Source organism: Falco punctatus (assembly GCF_963210335.1).
Source record: "Falco punctatus genome assembly, chromosome: 20".
NCBI lineage: Eukaryota > Metazoa > Chordata > Aves > Falconiformes > Falconidae > Falco > Falco punctatus.
Genome location: NC_137600.1, coordinates 3218876 through 3245591, shown reverse-complemented (window position 1 = coordinate 3245591; position 26716 = coordinate 3218876). Strand labels below are relative to the sequence as shown.

General features: G+C 43.8%; 1 protein-coding gene across 3 annotated transcripts; it reads left to right on the top strand.

The window, feature by feature from the left end:
- Positions 1–1547: 1547 nt before the first annotated feature.
- Positions 1548–26252, top strand: ADAM28 (ADAM metallopeptidase domain 28). Of its 3 annotated transcripts, XM_080370404.1 has the most exons (24): positions 1548–3130; positions 5977–6077; positions 6691–6767; positions 8608–8686; positions 10432–10508; positions 11562–11757; positions 12211–12273; positions 12698–12769; positions 13320–13489; positions 14167–14251; positions 15495–15625; positions 16410–16587; positions 17099–17188; positions 17787–17982; positions 18656–18758; positions 19166–19322; positions 20016–20096; positions 20661–20739; positions 21660–21750; positions 22062–22161; positions 22422–22487; positions 22814–22891; positions 23913–23975; positions 24098–26252. In XM_080370404.1, exons 1-24 carry the CDS (start codon positions 3082–3084, stop codon positions 24128–24130), a joined length of 2415 nt encoding a protein of 804 aa, XP_080226530.1. In that variant the 5' UTR covers positions 1548–3081; the 3' UTR covers positions 24131–26252. The 3 variants fall into 3 exon arrangements, 2 of the variants coding, with proteins under 2 accessions (XP_080226530.1, XP_080226529.1); XR_013924627.1 differs by lacking the exon at positions 24098–26252 and having other exon boundaries at positions 22422–22891; positions 23913–23971; XM_080370403.1 differs by lacking the exons at positions 23913–23975; positions 24098–26252 and having other exon boundaries at positions 22422–23887.
- Positions 26253–26716: the final 464 nt, after the last annotated feature.

Here is a 26716-nt window from a genome sequence, read left to right as displayed (position 1 = left end):
CCCAGCATACAACTATCACTTCACTTTTAATACTCAGACACTTTTAATCTCAGACAGACAGGGTTTGGGCAGACCCTCTGCCGTAGGGGTGCATTTCACCCTTTCCTGCTTCCTTCTTTTAACTGAGCAGATAGCATTTGAGTTAGAACTACCAACAGTTACTAAACATTGAGACAAACTTGTCATCCAGTTTACACTCCCCCCTTTTCTCAAATATGTAATCTGCTCACTGAGACGTTGCACAATCACTAAGGGGTTTCAAAAAGTCCGAAGCTGGTTTCCTGTCAGCTGGGACCTTGCAGACACCTCCTTGACCACCTCCGGGGGAAGAAGCTACAATCAGACGATTACGGAATCGCTGAAGCATGGGCAGAAACATCAAATGCTTCTCAACTCACAAAAGGAAATTACATCCCATTCCCTTTCAAGTCTACCCAAGACCTTCACCACATCACATTCCCTTCTTAATGCCAGCTCTTTGTTGGGATGTTGTGTCTATTCATAAAGTCACTCTCCTTTATATACCGTTCGAAAGCACAGCTTATTAAGAACATTATCTTAGGAGATTGGTGGGGTCAGCACATGGTTTTCAAGTGCGTCATGCAGAGAGAATGAGCTGAGATAAATGCTTGGATAGCAGCCACTCATTTTGAAAACCAGTTGTTCACAGTTATTTTTCTTAATTATTTTTGTAAGGCAAAGATGCAGTCCAAGAACGCACCGCTTATTTCCATTCATGTAACATTTCAAACACTAAACTGCCTTTCGGACTAAGCTTTATCTTTACAGAACTAAAAAGCCACCGACATAAATTGAATTGCACAGCTCCTCTCTGATGCCCCCTGTGACTGAAACAAACACCTTGGCAGGGCTGTGTCCAAACCCTTCACGAAGATTCTTCGTTAGTCCCTTTGCCTGAAGTGCTCTTTCATAACCCGGGACGGCGACACGGTCTGGTACGTGACTTTTCTTACAGAAAATCAGCTCGCTCTGGCTCCAAGCTGTAGCGTCCCCAGGAACCAAATGTTACCAAAAAACATTCCTGTCCCAGGAGTGTCAGGTCGCAGCTCTGTCCCAGGAAGGCTCAGCTCCCCAGGCGCTCAGAGGAGGTAGAAGGTCCATCTGGAAAGGTGTCCTTTGTCAGAGCAGAGTGCTAGCTAGAATTAGCCTTCTTCTGACAGCAAGTGGGAGATTAAAATTGACTCGTGATACGGTAACCTTGCTGCAGCTCACCAGAACCCCTGCACTCCGGTCCTCCAGCAGAGGAGGGGTTTGGGGGTAGCTATCAGGACTCTGGCAGACGAGATGCCCTTTTCCTCTCCCTAGCCCTCTTCCTTCCACTAAATCCTGCTCTGAGGGCTCTCACACACTTGCAGAGACGGCTCAAACCCAGCATTACTCACGAAGTTACACAGTGTTTGCCCTAGCACATCTCAGAGCAAGCTCGGAGGCCAGACAATGCACCTGGTCTACATTTACTCTTGTGTAGGAGTATTTTACACTTCCACATGCCCTGTGAAAACACTGTAGTACTGCCAAAGCAGACCAGAACAAATGATCCCTAAAACACAGATGCTGAAGGGAGCCCCGCAGTTGCTCAGCGGCAAGAAAAGCTGCACGAAGGGTTTGTACGTGCATCCAGCTCAGCATCCCTCGGAGCAACCGAAGGCAAAGCAAGATGCTCAGGGTGCAAAACCTGCACCGGGGGTGGCAAGAAGCTATTCTGCCCTCAGATCCATCACCCCCACCGCTGCAAAGCGATGCAAGGGGATGGGAAGCTCTCGCTTCTCTCCAGCAGCATCTCACATCCATTTTAAAATCACTCTGCTTCGCTGTAAGTGGCTAAACAAAATAAAAGACACACCGATAATCAGGCTCTTGCCTTAAATCAAGCTTCACTCCTAAAATGCCAGTTCTGCACCTGAGGTGATTATTGCGATCAGCACCGCACGCGGATAATTAATCAGCACCATTCTATCCTTAAAGAAAGCTCACAGCCCTTCTGTCGGTAGCTCCCAATCTATCCCCAAATGCCTGGAGATTTGGCAAAATCTAAGGGGAAAGGCTGAATCTACAATTTCAGATTGCAGTGTTCAAAACATCAGAACTTTCAACACATCCCTGAGACAGAAACAGTTACTTACACTAGAAGTGTGAACTTTTGTTTGCTGTGGCAGAAAAAATTGTCCAGTAGGTTTATTATAGATTTATTTACTGGTTTATAAATGAATGTAATAAATTAATATATATACTACTGTGTAATGCGTATTACTAATATAACTTTATATTCGTATACTGCAGTATATCCACTCTAGTTCTACATGCTCTCTAACACCTATTTCAACATACAAAAAGTTAAACTTCTATAAAGCGGCTCTATATTGACAGTTGTATAATACTATTTTATTACAGCTGGCTGAGTCGATGTGGTGTTTCTAGCAGAGATTTTTAGATTAGGATTTGACAGGCGGCACCTTGATTGCTCACTTGTCTGCATCCTGTTAGACAGTTCCACGTAGAGCTCAAGCAAATATTACTAATGTAGATCGAAGGGGAGAAAAGGACCTGCTCGGTGCTGAGGTATGATTCACAGATTTTCATCTGTGGCGATTTTCATGTGGCAATCCGTGAGAACTGAAACACACCTTCAACGCCAGCCCTGCGTATCCCTTTTACCCTAAACGTCTTGTAAACTTTCCCATTCCTCAAGCCACCGGTGGGACCCACTGTTTCTAGCGTAGCTTTTTACCAACCCAACGATAAAAAGACATTAGGACCACTTGACTCCCCCTCTTTCTTTCCATTCCCCCCCGCTAAACCGTTTTAGGGAATTTATTTCAGAGAAGTATTCAATCTATCACAATTCGTGTGACACGAACTAACCAGCAGGAACTTCCGCGTGCTGTAACGCTCCGCGACTTGAAAGTTGTGCAACACCTTTAGTAAACACTTCCTCATATAGGAACAAGAATAAAGCTGAACCACTCACTGCCTCTCATTCACTGCCCGGCACGGGGACAGGCTGGGGACCCAACTTTCCCACACCACGGAGGTTACTCCTAGGAGACAAATGCAACCGAGATGACCAGCCTACTCCTTGTTTCTGTTGTTTTGCTACATTTGCAACAAGGTACGGCTCTTTTTTAATTATTTAAAAAAAAACCAAAACTTTAGTAGTCATTGTTATGGATAGCTTTGTACAGCTTTTATGGATTTTTAATTATTAACATGTAGATAATACGGAAGAACAGTGAATTAAAGGCATTGCAAACAAATGGCGTTGCTGAAGTGAGGGATATTTGCTTTTTTTCTTGTTGTTCAGAGTGATTATTTAAAGTTCTCTAGGTAGAGATGTACTTGTGTGAAAACTGGCCGTAGATTGCCTAAAGATCCAGAACCGGTTAGTTGTGTAAGCCAATTAAGAAAATACTTCTCCTACAAGTGAGCAGACAATTTATCCAACTGGGACAACTTATTACACTGACAGCATTTTGGCTGTAAAACCAAAGACTTTTAATTGAATTCAATTAATAAAATGAACTGAATTAAAATAGTTAGTACCATTATTATCTGTGTGATACTTCAGGTTACAGGTATTTAAATGACTTAACCTTAACAGACCACACTTTTTTTTTTTTTTTTTTTCCCCCCACGTGCATTGTTTCTTTCAATTCATGTCAACAGGGAAAAGATTTTTTTCAGAGTCTGGCATGCACACACACGCAGAGGTTTTATATACATAATTGGACATGTAATTTGTATTCAAGCAGGTATCTTTACGATTTCATTATTTGCACAGAATACCTGAAAGAGCGTACAGTGCTAATGCTTAAGGTGTTACATATTTTGTTTCTTGACAAAACCAAACCTCTGTTGCCAATGAAATCCTCACTAATGATTTTTCTTCCTGGTTTAGGCTCTTGGAAAAGTACGTAATTATTTGTTCCTTATTAGCACGATTTCTAGCTGTTGTACGAGGCCCAAGGAACTTTTTTTCTCCTTAAAGCTACCGACTCAAGACAATGCATGAAGCCACAATATACCGAGTCGATTAAAAAAACCCCAAACAACCAACACCCTACCTCTAAGAACCTATTTGTTCCAGCACAAAACCAACCTATTTTCCTCGAAATGCTGTTTGTATCACACTGCAGGAAAAGGGAAAATTTAGTTCTGAGTCTCCATCCAAGTCCAGCCTGATCCTGAACCGTCTGGGCTACAGTTGGGTCTTGTATAAAGAGGCTGTAACGGGGAGTGGGTACATAAAACTATCTAAATAAAAGAAAAAAACACAGAACTCTACCCTGAGAGGCCTAAAATCATGACATAAGAATCTACTTTAAGCTCATGGAAAGACTAAGTCTGCTGAGCAGAAGATTTTTTAAAAAAGTAAACCTAATTCCTTGCTTAAAATAAAAGATAAAGCATCATCATAACTTACAACACCAAGCTTGCACTCTGCTAATGCACAGATAGTCACTGTGTAGTGGCTCAGCTGATATAGAAAATGTATATATGGTAAATATATACATACACCATATATATATATATGGTATATAGTACCATTATGCCCTCGTGCCCTTCCCTACAGCACTCATCTTTGTCAAAATACAACCGAGTTTATTCTGCAATTAGTTTTTGAAAGAGTTTAATCAAATAAACCAGTTGTGAAGAATTATTCTGTTTATTTTGCTGGAACAATTTGCATGAGGATGGGCTCTGTTATAACAGATCTAGAAAATTACAATAATTGGATGACCTACTCTTGTAAAAATCTGGCCTTGAGGCAGACAATTAAAATGGGAGTTGCACTCTCCCTTTGTTGTTTGTGGATTTTGTGTGTGTGTGTGGGGGTGTTTGTTGTTTTGCTTTGTTTTTTTCCTTTTCCAAATACAGCCCAGTGCTGAGCCCTCAAGAATTTGCCAGTTCAGATGAAATGACCTTTTGTAGGAGATTAAAGAGCTTAGGAGGCATATAAAACCTGCTGTTGCCTTGCTGGAAACCAACACGTCTCTTGTACGACCCTGTTTTCCCAAATGCTGCACAGCAGCTGCTATTATTAACTTCAAATGATGCAACGTATGCTGCCCACCCCTGCAAGCTATGCCATGAATTAACTTCTGCCAAGAGCTTCTTAGAAGCAGAAAACAAAAAAATAAGCTTTTCATCAGCACTGCATTTCCTCAAGTCATTTTATCGCCCCTGCAGGCACAGGAGATGCCTTATGCCAGGAAAAAAGGACTGTGCGAGTTGGGGGATTACCTGGATTCCTTACCAACTTCAAGATTCCCCTGCTGTACTGCCTATCTCCTATCATCTTCCTTAGTCTTGCTCAAACACCTTCTGCAGTGTCCTGGTTTTGGTCCCAAGGCCGTAACCCCCCTCAATCTGATTTAATAGTTGAAGAGTGGGGCTGTTAAAGAGCTTTCTCAAATATTCCTGTGAGAAGACCAGCAGAAAAGCTTTCTAAAGCAGAAATCTAGGCTTGCTCCAGACTTGCAGTGAACCCCATGAGGTTATTTGATTATCTAGAGGCAATCTTAACTTGCGTGTCATCAGGGGATAAGGATCGGAGATCACTAATTTCACAGAACCGTGGAACTTAATTCACGTCAAAATGCAAAGGTTGCACCTTGAGTAGCTGGTCTAGCACATCAGTACTTGAAACCACTTACTGGTGCTGGGGAAAGAAACCCAAAAGCGACTTGCATAAAATATTTCGACACCTGGAAATACTCAGGTCTGTCATTTCATCTGAAATCCAGACTGTAACAAACCTCGCGTCAGGTCACGTAATGGGGGTGACTGCTCAGCAGACCAGATGGGTACACACCAGGGCAGGGAATACACCAGAAATGGGTGTCGCAACAGCTGAATGACTCCACAGCCCAAAAGAATCAGTCTTGACAGACATGAAATACGGTGTTTAATAAGTTATTACTGTGTTTTCATAAATATTCATCTGTTTCTCCCTAGGGAGCACCAGCAAGAAATTACCTGGAGTTGAGCAATACGAAATAGTTTATCCACGGAAATTGCACACAGTACATAAAAGAGATGTAGAAAGAAACAAAGAGGTATTAAAAGAGATAAATATTTTACCTTTTTTTTTTTTTTTTTTTTTTTCCCTGGGAGATGGGGAACGTTTTGTGGAGGCAGAGTACCCTTGGTTTTCAAGGGTAAGAGTGTCTGGAGCCAGACATTTGGTCTTGGAAAAGGCAAAGAGGGAGGTACGCGCCGTATGCAGGGCACTGCCTGTGTGCCACCCCTGGGTATGCTGTACTTGCATCTCTGCAAAGATGTAGGGTTTGATTCTACTCAGACTTTTAATAACCCATGTCCTTTTTAATTTGAAGTGAACGAAATCAAATGCCTAAAAGCAAGCACGCTTTTTAATAACATCCTCTTGAAGTATGTAAGTGTTTGAATCTAAGCATCCGCTTCAGTGCTTTCCCAAGTATGCAGGATATGCGCTTAAGATGGTAGAAATGAATTTGCAAAGTTAAATTTGTTCCTTTAATTAAAAAATATGAAACAGAGTGACCTCCTGCTTATTCTATAACTGCCAGAATACTTATTTTTGGTGGGAAGAGGAGGAAAAGAATGCAGTTGGCAACTCAGTAACAGCCACCTCACAGCGAGCTTGGAAATTGTAACAGTTCATATTCTAACACTTAAAACTGTTTACAGACAAAATACGATGACACAATGGAGTATGGAATCAAAGCCAGTGGAGAGGAAGTCGTACTGCATCTTCAAAAAAATAAGTAGGTTCAATTCAACTTTGCCCTTGAGCATTATTCCGCGCTGTAAATGCCTCTGTAGGGCACTCGGCGTACAACGAAACAGGACGTAGGCTCTGCAGGACAGAGGGATTTTGGTACAAAGAACCTTTCAATCCCCATGAAAGAAGAGGAGGGGAGAGAAAGCATCATGTCACTGTTTGGTCATGTCAAATAACTACACAGGCATATCACGCTACCGTGATGGAATGACTTGCCTATACTGCTAAGTCTGCTCTCCCATTTTATTTCCTAAACGGCTCAATCCACTGAATGTTTAATGTTTTCATATTATTCCACAAGTTTTCTCTGTCTGTGGAGAGACTTTGGGTTGTATTTATTTGTTCTGTGCTGGTAGAAACTACAGAGAACAAGAGAAATATCCATGAAATGGGGCTGTTGGCTCCATACGCTTTCCAAAAATGGAAAATAATAATAAGATCTTGCAATAACCCTTAATAATTCAGCTTCCAGCACTCCCTGCCTTAACATTACCATTGTTGGAATTCGAGTAGTCCAACACATACTGGCATTGACAAAATGCTTCATGGAAATGGAGAGCAAGGATTGCTGCAGCGATCAGCAGCATTAAGATGGGCCGCGCAGGGGGTGCAGAGAAGCAGCGGGGGTTTTTTGCAGAACACAGCATACAAAAAGTCATCCAAAACCATACAGAGCAACCCAAAATAAAGCACAGCTGTGATTTTCTGCTTGCTGGCTCCACTGTAATATTTAGCATAGGATCAAACAAGTCTGCTTTCTTAGGTACTTTTCAAATAGCTGTGTAAATACTATGATCAGTTCATGTTAAACATAGGCGATAATTAACTGTTTGCCCCTCTAAATATCTGGGGTGGGGGTGAGGGCAGGAAAGGGGATTACATTGTACTAAATCTTGCTCTTTAAAAAGAAATGGATTGCGATAGTTTGGGGTAGTTGCCCAAACAGAAGTAACGTAGACTTGCTCTGCTTGGGTAAAACTACAGCCTTGGCTTAAAGTTAAGCATTAACTTAATGCTCTGCTGCGTAGGAGCCTGGGTGCGCAGAGCCTTGCAGGATCTGGCCTTCCATAGCAAAAGGCAAACGTGTACGCTGGCAAGGAACACAAAGGCACCTTTCCCAGTGGTGGCAGAAACAGAATAATTCATTCCACAGCCGTGATGCCCTCCTTTAAAGGTTCAGGAGCACACACGTGTGCAAAAATAAGGGGGGTTGTGCAGACCAAAAAGAAAACCCAAGTTCAGACAGAATGATTACAGAGAGGAAACGAGATGTAAAAAAGCTGTGAACAAAGGAATCAGGCAAATATATGTTAGTGTGATCTCACAGAATCTCTGCGTGTGCACGCATGTACGCATACGTGTATGCACGGGCACATGTGAAACAGACGGGGCAGCTTTGCCGCTGAACTAGACCTTTGCTAATTACAGTCAGTGGGGGTGAACTGGGAAGGGAAGGGAACAGAACCATTTCACACACACCCTGGAGCGGTGGAACTGCCTACGTGAATCGGAGGCCAAAAAAAGGATGAATATTGCATATGTAATTGTACATTTACTTTCAGATCTACTAGGAGATTAGTTTATACCGATGAAACAAGTAGACTTTAATTGCTTTCTTATTTTAGAAACGTTCCTTTGTTTGAATAAGGATTACTAACCAGCAGAATTCCCCACCCAGCAGCTTTGCTTCCCTGGTTTTTCAATACTAATAATAACCTGAGTAATCATTTGAATTCCTGACATACTTTGCACATTATGTAATCGCCTCATTCCTAGATGACTACTATTTATTTTGAATAATAATTGCACTTGACTCTTTGCAGGCGTCTATTAGCTAGAGACTACACTGAAACAGTTTATTCTGACGACGGTCAACAAATAACAACAAGACCTCAGATCAAGGTAATAAAAAAACCCAAGACCTCAGATCAAGGTAATAAAAAAAGGTTTTCTTCCCCCATGCTGGCAGTCCTGAGTTCTGTGTGAGAGTCACGGGTCCATGAAATGATAGCACACATCAAGCAGAAAGAAAAGATTTTAAACCAGAATTTAGGATGCCCCTGAAGGGACAGGGAAGATGCGACTTGTGACATTGGCAGAATGACACTGATTGACACCCGGTAGAGAATCAGACACACGCTTTGCCTTTCCAAAAGCCAACCACTTTTTACCTTAATGGCTGATCAACACATTTTCTGAGCCAAATTTCTCTCTCTCGTCAGGAAAAGGGAGTGGAGCCAGGGCCATTCTGCCACTTTCTACCTTGGCAACTCGGTGACTCGCTGTTAATCTCAGTGAGATCAGAGATTCTGGTACGGACACGGTCCCTTGTTGGCTCCTGGTGCCACCCACGCTCACAAGTGAATGGACCGCAGGTTACCCCGGGTGGTTCCTCTGAGCCATGACAAATCAGTCATTCAGGTCCAGACACAAAGGAAGTCACTGCAGAAGTTATTTTTTAATTAACTCTGCAGCCACGGGGCTGATGGTCCACAGAGCCCTCACCTGAAGCTTTGTGTCCCATGTCACGTCGTGTGTTGTAACACGTGGCGTACAACGCCTAATATCCTTGCTCATGGAGCAATTAGCAGGAAGGGGAGGACCTTAAGTGAAGTAGATGCACGTAAAAAATTCTGAGCCAGCTTTCTTTTTGTGGAAAAAATGCCATTTCTGATCATTTCAGTTACTTTCACTCCCTGAATGGACCCTGCGAATGGCAGATAACACCTACACCTCATTAAAGACAATCTCAAACATGCCAACCAGGGCAGCTTGCTGAATCCCTGCCTTCTGGATACTTTATGATGAGCTCAGGATTTTTTCTTTTGTGCCCTCAAAAGATGGAGAGTAATCCTCCACCTCTTCCTCTAGTCTGCAGTTTGTTGTAAGGAAGTCTCTGTGTTGCAGTGGAAGGCAGGCAAAGAAGTGGCAAATAAAATAAATGGCAAATAAAAGTGAAACCAAACATCTATGAGAGAACAAAAGGCACAAGGCATCGGTTTGAATACTGTGTTACAGGTCTCTCTTAAGAGATCTATTAAGGAAAACGTTATGGGTAAAATTTTCCACCATACCTCATTGATTTTGAAGCCTCTTTGAACACAGAAGTGTTCATTAGACCTTAGATCCTTAAGTCAATCAAGTCACGATAGTTTTGCCCCTAATCATATGTTTTAATATAATATATCCATTTTGACCTCATTGAAGTGAATGCATTTAATTGTTGGGTTGATATTAATGGGTGTTTCCTTGAAATCTGGCCACAATAAAACCATCCAATGTGGACCTTAATTCAGCAGAGCACATCAGTATGTGCTCAGTTTTGAGCAGCAAATACAAATATTCCAATTTTCTAATTTTATGGTGTATCCATCGGAGCCCACCCTGATGGCATTTGTCCCAACCTGGGTCCCCCGGTGTCGAGGGATAACAATGATGGTACCGTAGCAAACGTGGTGACAGCCACCAGCTTTTTTCACTGTAGCGATCTCGTCTGACGGGAGCCTTCCTCAGACACTGCAGTTCGGTGTAGCTTGTAGCGAGCGTGGTTTGCCTCCTGAAATCACTGGATCTAGGCTAATCCATTGCAGTCAACGAGACATGGCCCGATTTGACGCGTTTTTTTTTTTTTCTTTCTTTCTAAACAGGATCACTGTTATTATGAAGGTTACGTTCAGAACGATGACGATTCTGTAGCAAGCATCAGTGCCTGCAAAGGTCTAAGGTAAGGCAGAGGTTTGGCTCCCAAAGGATACCGATGGCCAAATATGTATACTGTATGAGGATAAATTTCCCAATATAAAAAAAAAAAAATCAGAATGTAAATTAAGTGGTGTTATCTTTTGCTTATGCTTACAAGGAAACTGGTTCAGAAAAAAAAAAAATAAAAAAGGGAAAGAAGGGAGAAAGAAGTTACCTTCCTACTTCAGTTTCAGAGTTTATAAACTGGAAGCTAAAGAAACAGTGATAATAATAAATTTATATGATTAACTCCATATTTGATCTGGCCATAAATCATTTGGTCGTGCTTATGGTAAACTTTTAAGGTTGATGCTGCTGAGTGATGGGAACCTCCACTGACACTTCAAGAGAAGGTTAAATGTTTAGTGCTACAGCAGTCCCAGCATCAGGAAGTTCAAGCTTTTTGTATGAAAAGCTCACTTAAAAGATTCTGCTCATTTCTAATCATTGATGAGGCAGTGGTATACCACAAAAAGGCAACAGGATGGCTGTTGGGTCTGAGAAGCTGCTGCAGAATGTTTTCCTGATGGTTAGTGGAGTCTGGCCAAAACCCAGATTTTCTTTGTGAACACCTCTTGCATAGTTTACATGTTAACACAGAACACTTATTTTGACATTTGCTGCTCAAAATGATTCAAAACTCTTAATGTCTTTCAATATTTCAGCTTTTCATCTCAATTAGAGATGAAAAATCATCTTTGGATTCCCACTGAACTGAAATTCACATCTCAATCACCTCTGTTAGGAGAAACCCCCCAAATGTAAATCTAATTCATTCCTAAACCTGTTTCTTTTTGACTTGACAGTCTCCTACTCAGAAACTTCACTGACCAGCCAAATCTTCCAACTGACTCAGCAGCTTTGATTTCTGCTTTTAAATTTTACATTCCGCCTGCATGCTGCCAAACTATTCCATTGCATCAGTGTTTGCAATGGTCTGTATGCTTGGGCTAAATAAATGCCGTTAAGAGATACTGTTGCTACCTTGATTTAGTCCTGTGGATTCAAAAGATCACAGTCTAACTCATTTTCTTAGTGGATATTTTGAGACCCGTGGTCAGAAGTACCTCATCGAGCCCTTGGGAACTTCGGACACAGACGAGCATGCGGTCTATAAGTACGCGAAACTCGCACAAAAGTCCATAAAAACCTGCGGTCTGATCAATAATACCTGGGAAGAGGATTCAAATGACCCCATCAATGACATCTTCAAATCCAGCAACAGTCCAGAAGTAAGTACGTGGTTAAGCAACAGTCCAGTAAGGACATGTAAGCAGAGAACTTGCAGCCGTAGGAGGACCCCGAGTAGCACAAGCCCCGCTCTGTCTGGTGGCACCTCCAGAAAAGAAGCGATTGCAAACAGAGAAGCACGATCAGATCTTAAACGAGTGCAAAATCTCACAGGTCTGAGATTTCAGAGCCACCACCTGAGTTAAGCCCTCCTGCACGTACCAATAGGTGCCCATGTGCATCTTTAAACATCCAAAAACTCCTTAATAGCTAGCCTACCTTCCACAATCTTAATCATCATTTTAATAGCTAGCCTACCTTTCCGAACGAGGCGGTCCTGTTCTAAATGACTCAGCTAAATAAATACCCGCATCAGCAATACCTGGGTTTGAAATTGCAAAGGTTGAGCCTGAAACAAGCCTTAGAAGTCATTGAAACGTATCATTTTCCTTTAGATGAAAGCATACCTGAAAGCAAAAAAGTATCTGGAAGTTTACATAGTGGCAGACAATACTTTGGTGAGTACTGAAACGATTTCTTCTCATTTGACCCGCTAGACGTAAGGTTTCTCAAGAGGTACTACTCATACCCCTCAGCTCCGACTAGTACCCCAGTGCTACGCTGTGTTGTACCACTGGCTTTGGCTGGGAATAGGATTTCCTAATGCTCATTGATTTTGAAAATCCCACCTGGAGATGACAAGAATTCAGAAAAAAAACCAAAACGTACAGCACCTGTCCTCTTCTGCACCCTACACAGAGAGAGGCATTTTACAAGGGCCTGATCTTGAAACACGTTGTCTAATAAAATAATACAACAAAAACCCAATAAGTAGACCAGGCATGGTGTAGTCTGCAATGCAGTCTTCTGTGGGTTATATTTTTTTCTGGTAAATCATAATTTTCCTCTCTTTTTTCTAACACACTATATTTACTTTTTTAGTATAAAAAGTATGAGGAAGATGTTACAACCGTCAGACAAAGGATATTTGGAATAGTCAACTTCATTAACACGGTAAGAGCAAAGACAGGGAAGTGAAATTGAAACAGAAGTGATTTATAATGTTTTTCTTTTGCAAACATCACGAATTTTCATTACGACATGCAGGAATAAATGAAAACTGAACTTCACTGTAATTTATTAAATCCATTAAACACACCTGTCCATGCTATGCTATTCTTTGCCTTCAGATACAAGATTTCTATAAAGGAAGATTTGCACCCTATTTTTTCATACTTGTTAATGAAGTGATGATCAAAATCCTTCAGAAAGATTGAAGGGATTCCTGATGTCTTTTGCAAGTCAAATTTCTTCAAAAATATTGCTGGCATTTTCAAATATTTTAAGCCATTTTTCTAGTAGGTTTAAATGTGGGGGAAAACGAGATTCCATGTCTTTGTTAGGGTTTTTTTTTTGCGACTTCAAAGTGTGGAAAAACTTAAATCAGGTCTGGAGCGGAATAGATGGCAAGTGACCAAAGTGAACCGGTGACCAGGATGAGTGTTTGTTTCGAAGTCTTCATAAGGTACTTCATTTTTACAGCAACACTCTTTCTCTGCTGCAGGTTTATAAGGCCATAAATATCTACGTGGCTTTAACTGGCCTGGAAATCTGGACGGATGGTGATAAATGCCCCCTGAGCCGCGCCGCGGGGTTCACTCTGGACAGTTTCTCAAAGTGGCGTTTATCAGATTTACTAAAGAGGAAAAGAAACGACAATGCTCAGCTGATCACGTGCGTATCGCTCCGTTGCCTGTTTGCATTTCCAAATACGTTCAAGGAATTTGTTCTTTTAAAATTGCTCGCCAAGCTGGCAGCCGCTGTCTGTACTGAGTGGCATTTCATGCTTTCCAATCCTAGACCAAAAGGTGAGTGCAGGCTCTCTTGTCTTGCTTTTCTTTTCTGCGTGGAGCACGATTACCTGCGAGGACGTAGGATGGAAACTTTCCATCCGAATCCTTGCAAAACCAGGCAATGTAAACGGTTGCTACGTCCCAAACTCCCCTTTTCCCTGCTCTGGTGACGGAACAGTTGAGTGCCCCGAGGATGGCAGCACGGGCTGACAACCTAAGGAGCCCCAGCGTGAGGTTTAATGGCTGGGAAATGCACGTCGCCAAACTAAACCAACACTCACTTCACTCTTCTGGCTCCTGTTCAATACCCTGATTCATCCAAGCACTTTGCTACGTTGCGAGCACTTCATCAAGCTCTTTACCCTCAGACAGATGCTTTGAGCCTGATGAACTGCAACGTAATTTAAGTAATTATTGTATTAAATCAGGGATGCAAAGCAGAGCTGGGAATTAGTATATGCTTAATGCCTTCAGCCTGGTTAATAAAGCAGACTTGCCTTCAGATCTGCCTCCTGGTCGCATCACGGCACATCACTCTGCCTTTCTTCTTCCTTGCAGAGGCTATGACTTTGAGGGGACCACGATTGGATTAGCCTTCCTAAAATCCATATGCAGCGATATATATTCTGCAGGTATTATTCAGGTCTGATTTATTTCTGTTTATTTTAATTTTTTAAAGTGTTGGTTGTTTTTTTTTTTTTAAAATGTTTTTTGCTCAACCAGCAAAGAACATTAATGACAATTGTTGGGTGTACGACACTTTCACTTCCCTGTCTGGTTCACATCATTGTTTTATTAGACTGTAGACATTTGCAGTCAGAGCTTTTATTTTAAATAAAGTGCAGACAGTAAAGAAAGCACATGCAACACATGGTATCTGTGTTAGTTAAACACCAACATCAAGCTCGGACACCTGTACTCGGAGTACCAGGCTCCAACAGAGTCCAAGGAGAGAAATAAGTTATTTTCTGCCTCTACTTTAAGGTTCTCTGTTTTGAATGGGGAATTGGCTCTGACTCTCATGATGTATATCCTCAGTTTAGCCACTTGATTACAGCTGCCTAAACTACTGTAGTTAAACTTCAGCCTCAGCAGGAACCCACAAAATCCAAAACTTTACCAACACCACCAGCAACTCAACCGTTGCACCCAGCTTCGGATGCTGGGCTTGTTGGCAAGAGGAATAACCCACATGAAATTCCAGCTTTCCCACACCATAAGGAAATCCCAGGACCATCGTTAAACCGGAATGCTCTTCCAGGCATGGGGATGCATTTTGTAGCAGCGTGATTTGCAAGGCCACGCTGGAAGAGCATGGCCAGTACAGTGCCTCGTGCTTTAGGTATTTCCACTACCACCTGCTGTTGATACCTCTGGATTTTACTCAAAAGAGTAGGATATTTCCTTCCCTCCCTCCCACCAAGCAGCACAAAGCACCAAGCTAAGAGCAAAGACGTAGCAGGGTGTCTGCCTTGCCGTTCTGTGCAAGCACAACAGTGACCTTGGTGTAATGAGTAATAATTATATCGCACCCACATAATTACCCTAAGCACAGAGACAGCTATCCAGAGAGAGGATTAAGAGCTTCAGATGTTCAGTTCCCCTTAACACTCAGCTGATACTTGGCAGCCTAACTTCCTCATGTTTATTTAAAAACTAATTATACCCATTTACTCAGTGGTATCATCTTGTTGCTATTATAACATAACACAGCATAAACTGTGGAATAGGCGCATGCACAGATTGAACACCGTATCAATCCTCGTGTAGCAGCAAGGATAATCTCACATGAAGAAAAATTGTCTTATTTCTTAGCCATGTGGCTTCTCTGATGTTCCTACTTGTTCTGTACTCGTAGAAATAACAGCTTGTTCTTGTCTCTGCAGGATCATAACAGAAACGAAATTGCAGTTGCGTCTACCATGGCACATGAGATGGGACACAACCTGGGCATGAGTCATGACACCCAAGCCTGCACGTGTAGTAGTAAAGTTTGTATCATGACAGATACTGTCAGGTAGGAGTTGGGATGAAAAGGCAAGGGAAGGCATTAACGCACGGGGCGCGTCAAGATGGGCTTTGGATAAGCTGCCAGGTTCAAAATGGAATAGTGATTATTTTTGTCCTCTGAGATTATTCCATTCCAAGTATTAAAAAAAAAGAAGAAAAAATTGAAGACATTCCAGGCCCTTGTAAGATATTCCCAGACAGATACCTCCCACCACCAAAACCAACTCAAAACCCAAGCCCAACCCAAACTTTAGTCAACTTTTGGATAATAACATTATCTTTGCATGTGTGGTGGAGACCCTCACATTAAACCATAAATCATTTTTTCCTTACAATGACGACAGCACGGAACTGCTGTGGTATCTCGGATGGCAGAGCTTCCCCAAGATTTACTTAAAGTAGGTTTTTGTTCTCTACTCTGAAGACGTCTCCTGTGCAAACTGCATAAGGTGCTTGCATCTTTTATAAACACCCATTACCTAGGAATTTAGTTGAGTTTTCATCCCCAGCTGAACATCCTGAGCCTCTGCTGGACGGCCCACTGGCAAACTCCTAATGCCTGAAGCATCCAGGCACAAACTGTGTAGACCAGGCTTAAATCTTTGGGGTGTGGGATTTATTACATGCAACGTTGACATTTAGCACATGAAGTATTTCCAATCTGTTTGTTTCTACTTGTTTGCACCCGATAGTTTGAGGGATGGTCACTTGTTTTCTTTGCCTTGTAAAGGGTATTGCTTCTCCTTGCCTCTGCCAACCCTTACGTAAATCATCCCGCTTTCTCAACACAGCTCTATCATCCCCAAGAAATTCAGCTCTTGCAGCCTCCAGAGCTTCGAGAAATACATGTTGAGCGACATGCCAAAATGCTTAACTAACATCCCAGATCCCAGCAGCATCATAGCACCTCCATCCTGTGGAAACGGCTTTGTGGAAAAAGAAGAGGAATGCGACTGCGGTACTCCTGAGGTATCTGCATAACCAGGAATAAAAGAATACTTGGAAGAGGTAGAGAGTTTTAGGCAGGCTGTACAGTAGTTGGTTCCTGTTAGTTTCTGAGGTAGTCAGTTCAAAGCCTGAAGTATTTCTGGAGAAACTGTGGTCATCGAATTACTGACCTGCAATGTCAGCATCCCTATAAAGCGCATGCCAAAGGGTGGGAAAGATGACCGCGTGGCTTGTCACGCTGTGTTGACAGAGGAACTGAGGAGGAGGAGAAGCCATACATACAAAACCACCTCGGCAGAAACAAGTTCCCAGCACAACTTCTACCAGCACTTCCATATTCAAACACGCTCTGTGTCCCTTAAGTGCCCGCTCACGGTGGCTGGTGGGGCTTCTGGTGGGAATGGTTCTCAGGACAGCAAAGCGCAGGTCCGAGGGAGCCTCCCCTCCCTCCATAAGCAGGTCCGGGATGGTTCGTTGGGAACGAGGTACAGAGGGGACCGTCCCAGTGCCCTGACTGATGATTCTGTCACAGGAGTGCACAAACGAGTGCTGCAACCCCGAGACGTGCCAACTGACCGCAGGTTCCACATGCGCACACGGAGAGTGCTGTGAAAACTGCCAAGTAAGGCTCCTTTCAATCTCTAACCTCTCGTATTTTCCAAGGTATCTTTTTCCCCCCCATGAGAAAGCAGCAATACACCTCCAAAAACCCGATCTCCTTTACTCCTAATTACTGATGTGGTGCTAGTTTTTTTTTTTTTTTTTTGTAATGATAAAAGCACTAAAATTTTGTCATTACAATTTTTTTTGTAATGACAAAAGCACTCTGTCCATCCCAAACTACACCACAACTATCAATTCATTCAATCTTTCTTCGTCCATCCCAAACCACACCACAACTATCCATTCACTCAAGCTTTCTTTGTCCATCCCAAACTACACCACCACTATCCATTCACTCAATCTTTCAACCTCTTGGAGAAATGAGCGTTTTGATTATACGTTTTCTCCTGGAAAGAAAATCTGAGTCACAATCAGGCAAAAATCTTGCCCGTCCACATAACCAACTTTAAATTAGATATGGACCTGGCTCCTCAGGCAACTCGCTGAGTGAGGATGAGATTTGTCTCCCCTAATTTTAGCCGTCTAGTTCAGCGTGAGTTTCAAACAGCATGGAGGAGCAGTGTGTGAAGTGTGCTGTTGCTTTCCCACCCCTTCAGTACAAAAAAGCAGGAGCTGTTTGCCGAGCAGCTAAGCACGACTGTGACCTGGCTGAGATGTGCACCGGCTCCTCTGCAAACTGCCCAGCGGATCGATTCCGTGTGAACGGACATCCCTGCAACTACGGCGAAGGCTACTGCTACATGGGAAACTGTCCCACCCGAGAAAACCAGTGCAAAGCTGCTTTCGGACCACGTAAGTACAAGCTGGAGTTGAAAAAATAAAGTTGCCTAAGGCAAAAGGGGAAAGAGGGAGGCAGACGTTGTCTGCTAGCAAAATTGCAAGGATCGTCTGTAAATCAGGAACGGTTTATCTATAGGAATGAGTTCTAGTTCGTAGTGTACAGACACTGGTTTATTATATTTAACACTGTAAATGATTCTAATCATGCAAGTTGAAGGTCAGCACATACAGTGCAACATATTTCTAGAGAAATGGGAAGTGGCGAGCGCATTCCTCTTTTGCACAGCATTTTTGAGCTCACTTTGGAAAGGAACCGAGAGGGTATTCTTTGCTTGATAGGAAAAGAAAACATCCGCATTTCAAAAGAATGTCCGAATTTGACACACTTTCAGGTTTCTGAAGGTGTGTGGTGGCTTCCCCTCTTCCTGGTCCTACACCAGTTCCTGTCCTGGCTGTGTCCCTTCTGTCAGCTAAGATCTACTGGTTCATACTGGGGAGAGAGAGAACACAGAGGGGGGTTCCGCTGGGCGTGCACAGCGCCGTTGCAGTGCCAGTGGGTGGTTCAGGCCCATGGGTAACTTCACTGGGAAGGGCCATTTCCTTACCAGGTAAAGGGAATGGAATATTCTTAGTTCTGCCAGGCAGAGAACCTCAGCTCACGCCACCGCATCTTCCTCTTTCACAGAGGCGACCGAAGGTGCAGCTTCCTGCTACCGGATGAACGAGAAGGGGGTATATTATGGATACTGCAGAAAAGAAAAAGGTAGTCACGTCCCGTGCAAAAAAAAGTAAGCACTGTGTTACAGAACTCGCTGGGATTTGGGAAGAGAGGCCATTCCTATTCAAATTAAGAGACAGAATCAAAGAGCGCAGCCTTTCAGGTGGCACCCATCTCCCTGTGTCCCTTGTCCCTTTGAATATTGCGGTGAGCCTCGGGGGAAGCTCAGAAGTGGAGGTCAGGTCAAGTTAAATATTCTTTTCTGTGGGCTCCCTGAGAAGCTCGAGAGGAATTAAGAACCTGCCACCTTCTCATAAACAGAGTTGAACACACCACAGACCAAAAAAACCCCCACCCCTTTCTGCAGCTTTTTCTTTGGAGTCCCTGCACACAACAAAGTCAGGCTGGAGGAGAGACCAGCTCAGATAGTTTTGCTGTGCCATGCCGTTGTTCCAGCACCTCTTGTTCTCCTTCCAGAGATATAATGTGCGGAAAGTTGTTCTGTACTGGGGGGAAGGAGATGCCTCAGGATGGGAGCCTAGTGACTTTTGAGTCCTGCAAAGCAAGTTTTCCTAGACATGGAGAAGGAGACCCAGGGATGATTCTCAATGGAACCAAGTGTGGGAATGGGATGGTTAGTAGAGAATAGCTTTTCTCCTTGTTTTCCCCCCTCTTTCAGTCTTGCTCCGACCGTTAGCTCTTTTTACCAGACAAGAAAGACTTTCAAGCAAGGAGGACTGAAGTGGACACTAAACTTCTGCTGAGCTGATTTGCCATATCTTCTGCCTTACTCTGCCGAGCTGATGTGCCATACCTTCTGCCTTACATCTATCATAAATCAGTAGCAAAGCAAACGGGAACTGCTATCATTCCGATTTCTTTGTGCTTGACTGCTGCCTTATTACTTTTTACTGACATAAATGTATGTGGCAAGAGAAACATACCTTCGTATGAAGGGTTAAAGGATCACACATGTATTACTATTTTTAATTATGTCTATAGTGGATGTGCTAGGCATCACTGGGTGCTATTCCCAATTTCTTTGCTATATATTTCTACTTGAGGGGGAAGGGAAGGATGAATGATTGAAGAGGAGTGGAAAGCAGTGATGTCTGTACATCTTTGTCACTTCCCTTGGCTATAAAATACCCAAAGGTCAAATGAAAAGTTATATCCACATATCAAACTCCTAACGTAGGTTTAAGTGATGTGCTGACCTGTTTCTATGCCTCCTTTTACTCTTCATCACTTTACACAATAACATGCAAGCTCTGCATCTTCTGAAAGTGATAAATCACTTTGTTAACATTTGTCCTGTGCATTTCAGGTGTGCAGCAATGGGGAGTGTGTCTACGCCGAAGGTTTCTTTAGATCAACCAACTGCTCTGCCAAGTGTACTGGACATGCTGTAAGATTAGAGTGTTTTATGCTATTAACTTTTTTAAAAAAAAAAAAAAAAGAGAGAGAAAATTATGTGTATCAGCTACAGACCATATTGATGCCGGTATTTAAGGCATTGCAATAGGAATTTGCAAAAAATGTTGGAGCCAGAAGCTTCCTGTATATTTTTGTGAAAGTGAATCTAACCTGATACAGCATCGGTAATTTTGCTAAGGAAATGGGAGGAGATGGACACAGATCCTGTGCCAGGTCCTGCCTCGCAGCCCCAGTATCACAGCTGTTCTCCTTCAGGCCAGCTTCTGTTTCAGGAAGGTGACTGGGCTTATCTTCTCTGAACATTCATCAACCTACAGATGTAAAGACTAACAACACTGCTGCCTCGTGCCTTGTTCTGTAGCTGTCACTGCAGAAACCCCTGCCAAAGGCACGTGCTAGCGGCCAGCCAGGCCTGTCCTGTGCAAAACTGCTAAATTTTAGGCTATGCAAAATAAGAGGGGCATGAAACCTCATGGCATTACAGCCTCGCTTGTATTTCCAACCCCAAGATATTCCTGGCTTTGTGCTTCCCTAGGTGTGTGACCACGAGCTGCAATGCCAGTGTGAAGAAGGGTGGGCACCACCAACCTGCGACAGCTCCTCGGCAATCACCAGTAAGTGCTGGGAGGCCACGCAGTGGGTACTGCCAACCCTTGGCTGAAACGAGCTGCTTTCGCTCCAGCGAGACAGCCCTACCCTGCTCCGGGGGCCAGAGCATCTCGTTGCAGGTGCTGCATCCCCAGGTCTCCGCTTCCTGCGCATCTTTGTCATCGCGGTTGATATGAATGACTGCAGGGAGCTATTTTTCTGTCTAACCCGACAGAAGTGAAACACCCAGGAGATTAGAGTAGCAGGCTTTCCCTTTCTCCATCCTGAGATAACAAGTAGCCGTATTGGCCCTGTCAAACGAGCAGAGGCAAGCTCCCAGAGGTTTTGCTGTGAGAGCGGCGGGCAAGTTCATTTCCTTATCATCTGCGTGGAGCTGGCCTCCAACTGATCTACCTCGAAGGGAAAACACTTTGTGTACAGTTTTCCATGTGTTTTGGGGAAAAAAAAAATATTTCAGCTTGTGTTATTAAATATTTTTGTCCCCTCTCCATGCTCAGCAGAGCACTGTCAGCTCCCAACGCTGTGGCTTGGCTGAGGCTTTAGAATTGCTTTGTTGAAGGGAAATTGTGAAGCATGAATTGTGTATGATCCCAAAGGCCTGCACCCAGTTTTGGGTAACACCCTTGGAGAAAGAGAAGAGGGATGACACGGAAATGGTCTCGGAGGATGGATGGACAGGGCTAGGCTCGTTTAGCCCTAGGACAGTGCAGAAAATAACCAGAGCTTTCAAATACGGCAAAGACCGGCAGGAATACATTCCTTTAGTCACCATTTGCGGCAGGAGAAGCCATGAACTTGAGCAATAGCGAGGACAAATGGGGTCTAGACCTTGTGAAAAAAATTACTTTGATGGTCGTGATGGGAAACTGCTCAGTAACAGCGGACCTTTTAAGAAATAGCAACTTGTGCTCTCTCTCCCTGACAGGCTTCGCTGTCGTTGCCGGTGTGCTGGTTGTCCTTGCTGTCACAGCAATCGCAGCAGCGTTACTTATCCGCTTCCGACTACTCAAGAAGAGGTAAGATGCTTATCCCCATCAAGGGAAAAAAACCAAAACCCAAAGCCAAGCCGCTTCTGGATGGGGTTTAAGCTAGGGTTTTCAAAGGAGGTGGAGGGAATGACAATACTGGAAAGCCAAGGAAGTTGGTCCAAAAATCCCATAGCTGGGAGAGACCAAAGACCTGAAACTGTAACTCCAGATTAATCGGGAAGGGAAGGACATGACTACATGACACAGCAATAGGAGTAAGGCAGGCATTCAACTTCAGCAGGTTGGTGTTTCTACTTCAGTCAGGGTAAGATTTACAGTTATATGTAATATTTGCATAGCTGCCAGACCAGAAGGGGACCTGGAGCCACAAACCAAGTCTTTGTGGATCAAGAACAAAGATGCAGAGAACACCCTGTCCTGGCAGCACCCACTCCGAAGGTAAGAGCCGGGGGGGCCCTGCGTCAGCTGTAGTCTCCCTGGGACTGTAACCAAGGGGTCGAAACATGGAAACCCATCAGCCATAGCACGCTACGCTGCCTCAAGGGTTTCAAAATACTCATCTGGGGTTGCAAGGACAGCATTGTGAACGCCAGCAAGGGGAGGGGATGGGAACGGAGCAATGCTCCCCAGCAAAGGGGCGTGCAAAGGGCATAAACCAGGTCAGGGCTCCATCCAGCTTAACCCTTTCCTGCTTTCAGGTGAATGATAAGAAACTTCTCCTTCCCGTACCTCCACTGCAAGAGAACAAACCACAGCTCCGGAGCGTAAGTACTTCTAGAGAATTTCTTTGCTTTCCCTTTGGCTTTGGGGAAGGCAGCACATCCCGGTTCCTGCCACGGTGGAGACAGGCAAGGACAACCTGGTCCCAGAGGCTGGGGAAATCACTGAGCTCCAGAAAAGACCCAGCGTGTTTCCTCAGGGCCAAACAGCACGAGGCATCCCTGCTTATGAAATCACTGCACCTTTTTACCCCTATCAATGCCTTTTTTATAGAGAACTCAAGCCTGCACATTCCCCTAGGAACATGCAGATGCACACGTACGTGGTACGTAGACGGGGTCAGTATGTTTCACATTTTCTTCTTTCACAGCCTGCCATGAGGCCAAAAGGTCCCCCACCTCCCGTTCCTCCTACCAAACCAGCCTCTTGTTACACAGAGGAGATTTTTGTAAGTACAACCTCACAACTTCTCACGTCCTTCATCTGAGTTGCAAATGACTATCAGAAGCTAATTAGTATTTTCAGTTTCTGACTGTGGCTGGAAAAATTTGATAATCACAGACATTCAAACCACATATTCTTTAGGGTAGGAGTCACCTTTTCTGCCACATAATCCTAAACCGCACAAAATAATCTTAATCAAGGAGTCCTGTAAACCATCACAAGCCTTTCTCATTAGCAATAGTACATGGAGTCCAAACCAACAGGAATTTCAGGTGTAAACACAACGCAAACAATGAGCATCTTTGCTACTACAGATGTCTGCAATGGTCCCTATGTTGTAGAGGTGTGGTGGTCTCTAAGGATGCCACCTGGCAGGGGATCTCCCTCAGTGTGCATATATACATATATCTAGTGAATTCTTTAAAAAAAAACTTGGAAACCAGAAAAATCCAAGTATTTCCCATCAATAAACCCAAAGCATCCTACTTCAAGGGAAATGCTTCCCTCAAATATTGACTACCTCGGCATCTGGCCCTCCCGCCCACCCAATACAACCCTCTTCACGCTGCCAGCGTCACTGCATGGTCCTGCCTGCATGCAAAATGATGGATGAGGACTAAATAAATAAATGAATTTAAACTGACCATATCAGCTTGGTTATAAAACCACCTTTAAATCCCACTGGCTTTAGAGATGCTTTCCTCAACATGCACCTCAAACACGTTGATCAGCTTCAGCTTCCAAAGCAGTCTTATTTGAGCATGGATACTTGATACAGATTAATTCAAACCCTGAGAATAGCTCAGTGGTCTTCTGAAACAGGAGCTCTGTATCCCTTGTGCATTTATATTATTGTGCCTTCTTGCATGTGGATAGATTAATCTAATTCACCCCTAGCTTTTGCACCAGGAAAATGTTGTAGTGAATACATGAGGGAACAGTAGCAGCAGCTGAGGTCTGCGGACGTCCTGCAGCTGCTCAAACAGCAAAACCTGATGGCATTTAAACGACATTTTTTGTTACAGGCACCAGAAAGAAAACCTGCTCATCTCCCAGTTCCCAAAGGCAGACCTCCACTTCCACCAAAGGTAACCGGAGTTCAGATGGGAACAGCAATTCCTTCAGGCTGTAATTCACTGACATGGCACCAGGCACACTGCGATTTAACTCTTCTTTTTTTTTTTTTTTTTTTTTTTTTTTCCCCACGTAGGCTTTAAAACCTCCGATTAATCCCAGGGTATGAAGCTTCTGAAGTAGGGCTGATTGAGATACCTGGAATTTTCAGGGACAATTTGTACGTCCCTTGATTCCTCCACTTTCAGGCAACCAAGATCTCTTTAAAACAACAACGGACTGACAGCTTGACAGCTGCTTTGCAAGAACAAGTTTGCTTTTTCCAACAGCGAGGAACCTTTTGACGATGACATCAAGCTACTGTCCAAAAGGAAACAAAAGCAGCATCACTACTTGCACTGAGGTGTAGGCTGGGAGTAAGTTAGGAAAGCCGTTTAACACATCCTAAGCCCTTGGCCACTGCCGCAAGATGTGGCTGCACTGGGATGCCCTGCGTCCACACTGCTTTTCTGGGTACAGACCCGGGAAGATCAGGGGAAGCATGGGTGTTACATGTTTGTATAATTGTACAATTTTTGCTACATTTCCGGACCTTTGCCAGCCCTCTCTTTGGTGACAGAGCAGACCTCCTCTCCTCCATCTGCAAACTGCACGTTCTGGTCCAAGAATAATCCTTCCCGCCCTTGGGGGAAAAATTTGTCCTCACGGCCTGAGCTAGTTTTCAAACAATTGGGATTACACACTGGAAATGCACTGATTCTGGCAAGATCCTTTTGGATCGGGTTCTCTCATTAATCCTTAGATTACCTGTTCAACAAGCTTCCTCTGCTGAGCTGGTAGGACTGGAGACAGGCTCCGAAGCGAAGCACGCGGGAGTCAAGCCACTTGCTGCTTGCAAGTGCTCCCAGAGCACGACTGGCTTGCAACTGGCTGTGCCAGTTTAGAGAGAGCTCCAGCTGCCACCACTGCACTTGGACAGGAAAAATTTAGAAAAGCGCAGTCAACAAAAATCCTTAACGATTTATTTCATTTGCCCCTCAGCTCCAGGAATAGCCGAGCATTTCTCCCGTCCAGGATATACACACCTTGATGTTTTCATTTAATCGCTCTTGCAGCGGTGTGTGTTATTGTAAAGTTGCTAATGAGAGCTGGGCTGGGCACCAGGGTTTGTTATTATGGGACAGCATCGCAGCGCGAGGCTTTGCACGCCGGTTTATTACTGTGGGGTTCTTCATTCGCTCTGCCCTGCTGGCATCAGCATTGTTGACACTATCGGCCTGCTGGCGTGGATCTGCATGATACTGTTGGCGCTGATGTTAATGATACAGTGAGGGTGCTGGCGCTGATGCTATTGTTACCGTTGGCACTGATGTTCACGCAGTTGGCATCCATCATTTTCAGTTGAAGCGCACAGAAGGGTTTTTCAAGGAACAAAAATTTTACCAGGGGTGGGGGGGGAAAGGAAAAAAATTAAAAAAGAGAAAGAAACAAAATCGTCCGGGACGCAAAGTACTCAAGATTTTATAGAGGTTCCAGTCTGAACTGGATTTGGGTTTGGATCGGGATCAGAGTCAGGACAGACCCAGATGGCTTATGCTGTGGCTCAGGAAGGCAGCTCCCAGCCCTTGGCCGTGGCGCCTTTGCCCAAGCAGAGCACCCGGCCACCAAACTACCAAAACAAGCCCTGGGGCATCGGGCCAGCATCCCACACTCCCCTGTCCCTGGGCTTGCTTCTGACCAGGGCCTGTTAAGAGTTTTTAAAAAGCCCCATCTTCAGAGGGCCTGAAAGCTTCTGCTCAAGTTCACGACCCAGGTTGACACCCGCAGAAGTCCTGATCCACGTCATCTTGTCCGGCTGCTGACCACGTACCTGCACGGTGACGTCTCCACTGCAGAGCCTCGCTATTTGCAGCGAGCCTTACCACGGCGGCACGCTGCACATCCATCGTGTCTGATGCAAAAATGCATCTAAAAAAAACCCAATTTCCTCTTCTGGGCTAGGCTTGCTCTGAGGTTGCCGATCAAGTACAGACGAATGGAATTACAGCCTTCAGTTTGAGGAGTGACGTGTTTTGGTTTTGGTTTTTTTTTTTTTTGTTTCAGGGTAAATGTCACTGGGAGAGCATCGCTTTTTTTCTGCTTTGCCTAATTGTTCCTTTATTTCGGTTGGAAATGGATTTTAATCTGTCTGTATGTGGCTATGGTGTAAAGACTCAGAACTTATTTTTTATGACCTGTAATTAATGTATTGACAAAGATTTCTGTATTAAAAGTATTCTGCCTAAACTGGAGGTAGTTGTTTTGTCTTATAATCATTTGCACATGAAACACTCAACAATAGTGTAAAATTAGGATAATTTATAATATTGCCAAATCCCTTAAATTCCCAATTTAGACCAAAAAGATCTTTCACAGGTGTTGCCAAACCCTGCCAAGTTAGCCAGAAAACTGAATTAAATTTATAATAAGTGTTGACAAGGCACTGCATCACAATTTTTCTGTCAGCTTAAAAATCTACTTCTTCATGGTTTCTGACCTTGTCCACTCTACGAGCACTCAAGAATTTTCCAAGGACACCGAGATTTGAAACAAGCTGAGGTCTAGAGCCTTGCTTTTTCTTAATTACCTTTCTAAGATTCAACTCCCAAACCACCGAGCTTGGGTTTACGTTCTCCTGCAGAAAACCTGCACCCTGCCCGACCTGTGCAGGCTCCAACCTTGATACCTGAAGACTTACAGCAAGCAAACCTGAACC